The sequence below is a fragment of the Aphanomyces astaci genome (genome assembly GCF_000520075.1).
Source record: "Aphanomyces astaci strain APO3 unplaced genomic scaffold supercont1.32, whole genome shotgun sequence".
NCBI lineage: Eukaryota > Oomycota > Saprolegniomycetes > Saprolegniales > Verrucalvaceae > Aphanomyces > Aphanomyces astaci.
In genome coordinates this window covers 185977-196905 of record NW_009798295.1, presented here as the reverse complement: position 1 = coordinate 196905, position 10929 = coordinate 185977, and the positions used below count along the sequence as shown (strand labels likewise).

At 52.5% G+C, this 10929-nt stretch overlaps 2 protein-coding genes and 1 pseudogene across 3 annotated transcripts in view; 2 read left to right on the top strand and 1 right to left on the bottom strand.

The window, feature by feature from the left end:
* Positions 1-2004: 2004 nt before the first annotated feature.
* On the top strand, positions 2005-3505 carry H257_11119 (hypothetical protein; the record flags this gene model as incomplete). Its single annotated transcript, XM_009837957.1, has 4 exons — positions 2005-2299; positions 2353-2606; positions 2673-2918; positions 3185-3505. 4 exons carry the CDS (start codon positions 2005-2007, stop codon positions 3503-3505), a joined length of 1116 nt encoding a protein of 371 aa, XP_009836259.1.
* A 4848-nt stretch (positions 3506-8353) lies between these two features.
* Positions 8354-8425, top strand: H257_11118 (annotated as a pseudogene). Its single transcript has one exon. The product of its transcript is annotated as a tRNA-OTHER (tRNA).
* Positions 8426-10203: 1778 nt separating this feature from the next.
* Positions 10204-10929, bottom strand: part of H257_11117 (hypothetical protein) — a gene marked incomplete at both ends in the record, with an annotated part of 2638 nt that continues 1912 nt past the window's right edge. The window contains one exon of the mRNA XM_009837956.1: positions 10204-10896. Coding sequence (XP_009836258.1) covers positions 10204-10896 — 693 coding nt within the window. The remainder of the gene's footprint in view (positions 10897-10929) is intronic.

Sequence of the window (10929 nt, the reverse complement as noted above, 5' to 3'; positions counted from 1 at the left end):
ATGTAACAATCGAACTATCCTAAACTTATCGAAACGAGGACAGCATATTTTGGCCAAAAAGCCTTGACACTACTAAGTGTATATTCGAGTGAGCGTTGAGAACAATAAACAGCGTGCTAGAGTGTGCTAGGCAATTTGGCTTGGGTGATATTACAAGTCGAATATTGTGAGGTGAAGGGGGGATACATAAGGGCTGAGGAGGTGCAGGAGTTGTAGTCGCTAGTATTCTGGCGATCTACATACACTATAAGCTAGTCATGATGTCGTGAATGGTGGCTCTAACCTCGTAGAATGGTGCTTGTGTGCTTTCACATGTCGATAAGACAAGCAGAAGCGTTGTGGAGGGGACATAATGCCGTGGGGGGTTATAAACGATGTAGGGGTTGCAATCGATAGGGATGTCGTTACACCATTCATGCAGGTCGGAACTTACAGCTTTAGCGATTTACATGCACTATGAGCTAGACGCGCTTAGTGACTGAATGAAACCTCTACTTTCTGATGTAGATTCACCACGGCTCTTACCCAAATTGCTAGCGTTTACACGAATAACTTGTCGTTGAGCTCCACACACAGCTGTACGTTTTACTTTTAACTTTCACACAAAGTCACATTGCACACACATAACGCATACTACAGTACAGTAGTACAAAGGAATATCAAAGGGCTACATCAAATTGCTAGCTCAACTGCTGGCATGATTCAGGACTCTCGAATGAGTACAATAGCTGAACCTTGCCTTGGGGGCCAAGTGCGGCGCCACCAAAATGCCCAAGGCCTTCGTTAGCGAGTCCGTGGCGACAAGGAGGGGGGGCAGACGTGGGGAGGGCTGACAATACGTCAAGACTTGCGTCTTGTGTATTGCCTTACTAGCAGAAATGGATTTGCCCGTCGTTGATGCGAGCAACAACGACGGGCAAATCCTCTACTATACTGTATCAGCTCTTCCCCTTATCATTCTATTAGTTGTGAATAAGGCATCTGCAAAGCAAGGCTAGTTACTTTAGTACTTCGAAGTACTGTACATCAGTCAGGCAATACGAGGCCACGTGCTCCTGTTCAACCCTACCCGGTATCATCTTCCAGAAATACTGCGTGTTCATTGAATTAATATTACTAGTACTTGAAGTACTTCAAGTATAATTTATGGCCAACCACACATTTCAATGTCGTCATTCTTCAATTTGCCACCTCATACACACTGCTCAGTGGGTCCGTGGGTATGTAAATAATCGATCCCCTTGCGGATTCAGCCATCCGTTAGTACCGCTAGCAAGGTTCATTCTATATCTAGGCACTACATAAATCACGACTATAGAAGATGTCTTACAGAAGCAGCACGAAGCACGTGGAACTTTGGCGGCTTGTGGCGTAGGCTGGTTGCTGTGGGAGTCTGGTAGCATGCAGTACGGTTCACACGACTGCTCCAGGCCATGAGGCCTGAAGCAATCGTTCGAGGTTTAGTCCCATGTATACGTATAGCTACTCGCAGTAATAATATACACTACATCGTGATTCGCGTCCGCTTCATGCCATCAATCGGTGGTTGGTCATAGGGCCGTCGATAAGTTTAAGGTATTTCGTGATTTCCTTCATATGCGAGTTTACTGTTAATTAACCAATCACATTGCTAATAGTCACACATATCCAGAAATTCTCATAACGCACTGTCTGCCGAAGTGGATCTCGCTGTGTAACATACTCTATATTCAATTCAGCAAATCTTATGTGTCCTTCAGCAGAAAATATGTGCGATTCAGCAATTCTTATGTGGCTCTCAGCAATTCCTATGTGGTCCTCAGCAATTCTTATGTGGCAATATTTTATCCTCCCTCGCTCTCTGACACCCGTACCTCACGCACCTCATTCTTCATCAGCCTCGATCAACTACCACCGCCTACCGTTCCCCTCATTCTGGCTGGAGACTTGAACTGCGTATTCTCACCACATCTTGACCGCAACCAGACGCTTCCCCCGCGGCGCCCACACCCCGAGTGCGTCGCCATGGAACTGTGGCTGAAGCATCTGCACCTCCACGACTGCCTGTTGCAAAACATGTCCCACCCCCACCGCCGACTCGACCACCCGTGCCCTCCGCCAGCGTACGCACACCTGTATCCGTCCGCAAGCCAACTCAAGCTCCCGTTTCGATCGGATCTACATTTCGACACCGCTCCGATGTATTCTCCGCCAACATACCTCCCCCTGGGCCAACGCAGTGACCACAACGCCATCTCTGCCCTCAATCCCCTCCGACAAATCCTGCCGCCAAAGGACCGCAGTCAGATATTTCCCATACGTTCGGCCTATCTATCCACCTCGAACAGACAATCCTGCGCTACATCACGGAAGCGGCCCGCGACTTCCCCCCATTCTCAGCCATAGCACCCACTGGGACACCTTCACCGAGGTCCTACATTCAGTGCTTCCTCCTGGATCTCCGTACCGCCGAATCTCCCCCAGCGCCGGCCCAACTCCCGATACATACCCAGGCCCAGAGGCTCCATACGATCGATGCTTACGCCCACCAAATCGCCGAAATCAACTGCTACAAGCATGGCCGCTCCATGCTGGAAGGTACCCCCATCAGCAGCTTTCGTCCGCCGGTTCACCAACCGTTGAACAATACCGTCATCCCTTTCATCCTCCCCCGGAAACCCCCAGACTCCTAGGCGAACAACATGGCCAATGGATGGCGAAGCACGCTTACTAGCCGGCACCCTCGCCGACCTATGGGTAGCAGCACGTCCGCTCGGCCCATTCTGCCTTCTTCACGGCTGTCACCGACCGCCTCACGCCCGGCATACGTTCCCCGCGCATACCTCCAGCGATTCAAACGCAATAATGCTGGGCCCTGCCTGACCTTGCGCGCATTGCCAAGCAACAAGCCATTCGCCGAGTCGTCAGACCACTCAGCAGTTTCGACACGTGGTTTTACTTGATTGCCCTCAGCAGCATCCAGCAGCCCCAGGGGTCGCCTTGCGTCGTACACCCAACCGCCCGACACCTCTCACCCCGCCACGTGCCGACACCATTCAATTAGGCAATGCGCTCGCCAGTCGTACTCTCACGCTTGCCTGGCTTCACTCGCGGCATCTCTGGACTTCCTACAAGGCGACTACACCCTCTCTCCAGTCATAGGCTCTTCACCTACGCACGACTATGACGACGTCGACAACACCAGCGTGGTGTCGGATCCTCTGGCACCCCTCCTGTAAAACAATGCTTGGATCCGCGACGGCCCTCTGCGCCACCACCTTTCGACTTTTTCGCGGACGCCCTCCACGTCCCTGCCAACCCCCCTCAAGTCCATCAGGAGGCCCACCTTCAAACTATCTACCGCTTTTCACTTAGTCCCGTCCCCTCCACCGAAGATATCACTCCACCGACTTTCGTCGGTCTCCTGAGCTCCGCTGTCCTCCTTACGCTATGCCCCGCGCATATCCGACAAGTTCAGTCTCGGGCAGGAGCATGCAGCCACGGAAGCCGTGGTATGGGCACGTGAATGGTTGTCCCAGACACTGCTTGGCAACCTCCAATGGTTTATGTACCATTGGTATCACCAAGCGTTCCCCTTTCGAGTCTCCAAAATACCCCTGTTCTGCATGGTGCTGCAGAAAAACCTATGAGCCTTTTTAGAGGTCGGCTCATGGTCTCATGATCGGTAAGGCCGTTAGTCTCCATTATGTGCAGCAGGCCGCCATTCGTCGTGCGGTTGTGCGCCATTGTCGTGTGGTTGAAAGATGTGCTTTGTTGGCGCATTTTCGTTGGACGAAATTATTAGACTTAAAATATACCAGAAAAGTAATTCGTAGTAAGAGACCTCAGTTTGCAATTTAATTCGGCTCCGCAAGAGGTTCCTGTCGGGATAACGACGGGGGCGAAAACAAAGAATTCTTTACAGTTCGCCTATCGAACTATGTTGACATGCAACTTTTTTTTACCCAATCATATTTTTTTGTGATTTGAATGCATGTGATTGGGTAGCGATAATATTTTCCCACCGCCGCGATTCCTTTAAAAATTCTCGCCACAATCATTGACAAATGCATGACAGTGAACTCAACCCTTCACGGCCCAAAGCGCGCCTACCCAGTGGCCATCAGGCTTGAGGCCATTGCACTGCTGGAGACTATATCGGACTACAAGGTGTCGCCTCAACTCGGAATTCCTCGACGAACCATACGCTCATGGGACGACCAGCGAGACGATATCCGGGAACAAAAAACGAATGAAACTCAGTCCTGGTGGCCGCTCCGAGTCCTTTCCTGACCCAACAGGACTATAGCCAAGATGCATGCTCGTGAACGTGCATTGACCACAACTCATATTATCAACTGGATCAAACGCTTCCAACCTAACTGGCTGCGTCTGTACCTCGCCGATAAGGAGTCTGGCATGGTATACCAAAGCCTCCTTCCTCTGCTCCAACTCTTCTGCAATCGTCATGGGTACTCTCGGCAACCCGCTAGCCACACCAAGAAGTTCCGTTATGCACTCGCCGAGGTCCGCGGCGAGTTTGCGGAGGAGTTTCACCGCGCCTACAGCGCCTTCGATGGCGACGCGGTCTATAACGTGATGAGACGGGTTTTCACTACATGCCACTGAGGTATATTTGGTCAATCCGGGGTGGCGATACCAAAGCGTCGTCGGGTGAGAAGCATTCTGTTCGCATGACTGTGGTGCTTACCGTTCGTCCCGATGGGACCAAGATGCCTCTGTTCTTCGTCGTTCGGGGCAAACCCGGCGGTCGGATCGCAACCAACGCATCCCGCTGGCCATGTCTACTCAGTACAAACCGTGGATGGACAATGACGTGTGGCGACAGTACCTTCGTGACTTGCTACTTCCCTGCATCGAAGCGCCGTCGGTCATCTTGGCGGACAACTTTGAGTCGCATGTATCCAACGAGTCCTATGACATTGTTCAAGACGAGCTGAACAGTCTCCTCGTACCAATGCCTACGAATGCAACATCTGTGCGCCGTTCAAGTGGCTCCTACGGGACGAGTAGTTGGCTGAGGAGATCATCGACGGCGACGATGGGGATGAGTTTGACTCACCCTGTGCTGCGCAGAAATGTCTCTCAATGATCAAACGGGCGATTTCGGCGTGGGAGAAGGTCAGCGAACGTCATGCGCCAGAGGTTTGCTAATGCGACCCCTCGCACTTGAGCACACTGTCGTAGCCACTCCTTGCTTTATATTAATTGTGGAATTAATATATAACTGGTTGGTTTGTATTTGAATTTGTATGTAGTTCTTCTAATTTTAAATATACGGGAAAAAGTTTGACACTGACCGGGGCTTGAACCCCGACCCCCTTCCTCAATCGACTTGGATGCCGTCACACTAACCATTGCGCCACCGCGTCAAACGCTATCTTTAACGTAGGTTCTAGGTGTTGCCTGAATTAAATTGCATCGCTTTGCAAGAATTGATGTCCTGAGTAACCGAATGCCGATTTGGAACACAAGTATTCGGTATGGGCTCCCATTTTTCATAACCTGTCGAAATTTGAATAAAACATTCAATAAAAATGGTCTTCATTGGCTAAAACGATTTTCGTAGTTCGAAGTATGGCGGCCAATCATTTACCGTTATTGTCAGATTCCTCGAAGAAAACAGTAGGCGAACCACTCTTCGTTGACTGTAGCCTCATCGCCCGAAGCAATGAGTGACTCTGATCACCAACGCTCGCAGTCCCCTGTTAACGGGACGGAGCGATCCCTATCCCGAGAAGCCGAACGCGGACGACCCGTTCGCCATCAAGCCACTACCCCGTTCACCTCACCACGCCGGCGTAAACCACCAGCTGTTGGCCAGCAGTTTCAACCAGATGGCTACGCCAACACCCCATTTACGGCGCCCACACCGACCCCCATGGCCGCCTCATATGATTCTCTGGCGCCAGCTGCGACACCAAATGGCGCCACCAACCTGCCCTCTGTCCCCGATGACGATGACATGGGAGAAGGCGACGAGCGCAGCTTCGTGTACAACGCGCCTGTGATCCCTGACCCGCCCTCGTTCAACGGCTCGACCAAGTCGGAGCGGCGGACATTCATCCCCCAGTAGAAGTACCTTGACCAAGTCAACGCCCTTCAGCTCAATGGCTCAAGACCCTTCGTCATGCCTGTCAGCGCGTATATGGACGTCTTTACCAAGAAGCGTGTGGCGATGTGGGACATGGCCAACCGCGACTACCGTGGCGTCACGGAGGCAGAGTGGGCCTCGCGGTTTAGCAAGGTGTTTGAAGAGGAGTCTCAAGACCTGGACGTGCTCAAAAAGTGTTAGCCCACTGCGATCCGGTTCGACACGACAATCCTGGACGCCGACTCGCGCATTGGCAAGATGCTTGACAACCTGATGCGATCATTAGAGCGCGACGACCAAGCGTGGGTCTTGGACAAAGATGGCAAGACAGTTGTCGACATCATGGTCAAGGCGATCAAGCCGCTTGGCCTGCAGAAGTCGGTCCAACGCCATCATGCCCTCAAACGCAACAAGCCGTTGAAGTCTAACGTGTACCGTTTCGTTGACTGGCTGCGCGTGCATACCACCGGGTACCACTTGTATGCCCCGGTGAAAGACGAGCAGACTTCGGCGCCGCCTGCGACGGCAGCCGCAGCACGATCGCGGCCGTCCAAGCCTGAACGATCTGAAGGCAGCGTTGGCAGCAGCAGTAGACCTCCTTGGCCCGCCCCAGCCCCCTAGCAATACAGCGCGAAGTACGAGCGCAAAAAGGCGACCTGTCTCAAGTGTGGCAGCGCGAACCACAAGGTCGTGAACTGCCCCAAGTGCGCGCCTGGTGAATCCGAGCGTCTGCTCAAGGAGCAAATGGACAAGTGGAAGAGCGCGCGCAACAAGAAGGTGGCCAAGCTTCAAGGCATCACGAACAAGTCCCTTCGGCTGCGAAGCCAAGATCGAATGCAGTGTGTCCGCCACGTCGACCCTCCTCGACAACCGGCTCCGACGTTACCTTGGTAACAGCCGGTGTCATAAAGTCCCTGGAGTGATCTGGCGTGGAAGTTAAGGTGATTTCGCCGAAGCCATCCGTGATCCAGCCGTATGGCCAAGCACCTGCCCTCAAGGTCGACCACCAAGTGCAGTTCACGTTGATCACCCTGGACACCCACTGTGGCCCTTTGGCCTTGCGTGGACTCAAGGCCTGGGTTGACTCTTCCTCCAACGCGGCAGAGCTCCTGATCAGCCAGGCTGTGATGTAACGGCTGGGCTTCTCTGAAAACAAGTTGATCAGCCACGCCTTTACCAAGCAAGAAGTCTGGGATGTCAGCGACATGGACAAGTCGTCTGCGATTGCAAGTGTCAGCCGCCTGACTCAAGCGACGAGTGCGGTGATGACGGCATGCAATATGCCACCCCGAATATCCAAGTCCCATCTGCCGAAGACGCAGACGGCGACCGGAACAGGCGGCGAGCGGTGGTTGAAACCATGATTCAAGACAAGCTCCGTGCCGCCGAAGACGAAGGCTTGACCGCGGACCTCCTCGAAATGCTGCGACTCCTCCTGGCCAAGCACCGTGATATATTCCACCTGGGGATCGGCCATGACGAGCCGATCAAGGCGGAGCCGCTGCGGGTGCGCATCAAGCCTGGCGTCATCCCTGTCAAGTGTGTTCTGCGACGATATCCCCCAGCCCATGTGGAGTTCCTGAAGACACATGTGCGCGAGCTCGAAGCAGCCGGTCTGGTGTATCACACCAACCGCGCAACATGGGCCGTGGCGCCGCGCATCGTCCCCAAGAAAGGCCCTGGCGACTTGCGCATGACCATCGACAGCCGGCCCATCAACGCGTGCACGAGCCTAATCCATGACCTATGCCGTACCTCGACGCCGCTCTGACTGTCTTAGTGGGCGCGCGGGCGTTTTTCACCCTCGACTAGTTCAAGGGCTACTGGCAGCTGGCGCTCCATGACGACTCCCAGGTGTTCTACTCCTTCATGACCCCCTTCGGAGTGTAGGCGCCAACAAGAGTGCTTATGGCCCAAACGGACGCGTTTGCGTTCTGTCAGTCGGTACGTTACAACTGGCGAAGCGGTTCCACAACATGTGGTTCTTGTACTTGTATCGGCCCTCGCGGAGGAATGCAAGAAACAAATGATAATCAAACTCACTCAATTAACCAAGACTACAGTGTTTGCCAGAAAAACTCGACGAAAGTAGCACTGCCTTCAATATGGGACTTTGTATGTAGAGTGGTACAACTCGTCGACGCGGACGACTCAAAATATAAAGATCATGTCACGACGAATCTGAGGTCGACTTATTTGATTGGCCTAAATTAAGCCAATTAAACCAATACAAAAGTTCAAGGGTAAGCGTAAGCGTTCGACGCGATGGCGCAGTGGTAAAACACGTTGTGTGACTTCAGTGAGCCCCGGGTTCAATTCCCGGGCGCGTCGAACTTTTTCTTCAAAAGTCAAATTACTAGAAACATTAAATCTAAAGTTCAATTACGGATGGAATGGCTTTCTCAAACGAACTAACAATAATTTTGTTCCAAACTCGGATCGTCCGACCGATTGTAGCCCGCCGCTTTTGTTCATCCGTCATGTTCTCATCAGCGCTGTATGTGTCCTCGAGCAACCACTCCGTCTTCATCATAGCCTTGAACGGGCCCATAACACCGACATCGAGCGGCTGACACATGCTCGTTGAGTTTGGGGGGAGCGGCTCGATCACGCTGAACATTGCCTCTGTCGTCTTGTCGTAGGAGGCCTCGGAAACGTGGCATTCCAGATTGTTCACCAGAAGAACGGAGGTGTCTTGGACATGCTGTGCAAACAAACGCTCGAGGTAGATGTTCCACACACATTCATCCATCCAAGCGTTTGCCTGCACAGCATAAACATGAGTCGGGTCGTAGGACGGCAGTTCCGTCTTCTCCAACAGCCCACCTGGCTGCCCTTTGATGATGAACAGTAGTGGGAGCTTGACGCCATCGGCCCGGACTGTCAACACCACCGAAATGCGCTCTGAGTGCTTGTTCTTCTTGTCCACCTTGGACGACTTTCCAACCTCGGCCAGCGTCTTGCCTGGCGGCATGTCAAAGTAGACTCCTACACCATACGTTGACAATGCAGAGATGACTATAGATAATCGTACCTGTTTCGTCCGCATTGTAGATGAGTGAATTGTCGTAGGCGTCGTACTTGGTCCAGAAGTTCACGGCATACCCATCCCACACGTCGTCGAGAACAACCTGCCGGACCTTGTTGTGGCATGGAACGCGGTGGGAGAATCGGTGTCGCTTACAAAAACGGCGCAGAAGGTGTCCGAGAGACTCATAGCCGGAGGCGAAGGTCTTCTTGGACTCGATGTACTAAAGAAGCCATGGTCGGTGGTTGCGTTTGATCCACAGGATGAGGTGGTACGTTGGCCACGCATATACCCCAGGAGGTCGTACTTGAAAGGGAACAATGACTTCCGCCCCTGGCCGCCCAGTGTTGCCAAGCGGCCATGGCGGCGGCTGGCCAGAATCTTCGCTTCTTTCGCTCGCCATCCTTTCCACGTACCTGGAGGGATGGCGTGCTGTTGGCTAAACTGGTTGTCGTTGAGGACGGACACATGAAACTTCTTAAGGAGCACCTTGCGCTCAGCGTTCGTGTAACGCCGCTGCTGCATGGTGGCTGGTGGTGCCTTTCGTCAAATGCCATTTTGACATGGACGTCCAAATTTCAAATTTCAAATTGAATTGGGCCAATCACAGCTGAGCATAATCTTTGCTTAATGCAGTCAATTTTATCCAATTGGATCTATTGTTACAATCCCCAAGTTTCGAAAAGATTATTTTATTCACGAGTGCTACTTTCGTCGAGTTATTCTGGCAAACACTGTACAGTACAATGCTACTACGCACTACCGGTAGTAGTACGGAAATTATGCTAAATCCCTGGGGTTAAGTTGAGGTGGTCAGAGTACAAAAAATATGCCTCATCTAACTAGTGTTTGTTAGTTTAAACAGTTTTCAGTCTTGGCTGAACGGTACGCTTATCCAGATTTCTTGAACGTTTTTCAGGGTTAGTCACGTAGTACTAGTATAGTAAAGTACTAGTTAAAGGCATGAAACGCGTGAAACCCGTCTGGTTGATTGGCAATCATTGTTAACGCGAATCAGTTTTGGAATCGATACATGGAAGCTAGCCCGTAGGTACGGTATAACGATGGAACAATGAGGCCATTAGCATGCCGTGGCGCTGTCCTGAGTCAGCTCGACAACGTACGCAATTGAGAGCTTGGTGAAATCGGCCATGTGGTTGAAATCGATGGTGGCGATCGTGTCGTTTTGGGTGTGGATGTTCGGGTTCAAGTCCTTAAAGTCGGTTTCAAACGGAAACGACCCGGGGTACCCCGTCGCGTTCCACGAGAAATGGTCCGAGCAGCCGTATTTGCACCGTGAGTGCGACACAGGGATGTCCAAGTAGGACGCGACGAGCGTCTCCAAGAAAGTGTTGAGGTTCTTGTTGGTGAAGTCGGAGATCAAATTCACGACGGGGGTCGTGCCAGGGCGGACGTAACCCGTCATGTCCTGCTGCATCTGGGCGTACACGGCTGTGTTGGCCTTCGCATACTCCGCCGCCACTGCCCTGGACCCCTTCAGTCCGACTTCTTCGGCGGCGTACCAGTGGAACTCCACGGGCCTAATGGGGGTCCACTCAGGGGTCGCCAGCAAGTACTTGAGCGACTCCAAGATGGTCACGGTGCCCGACCCGTCATCGTCGGCCCCGGGGGCGATGTTGCGCTTCACAAGGTCCCTTCGGTCTTTCTTATTGATCGAGTCTTGGTGCGAACTCAAAATGATAATGTCGTCCTTGACAACAGTAGTAGGCTCGACGCGGGCAATCACAGAGTACTGTCCCCACTCGTGCGTGAACTGTCGCACGGTGACTTTAACGTTGGTGTTGGC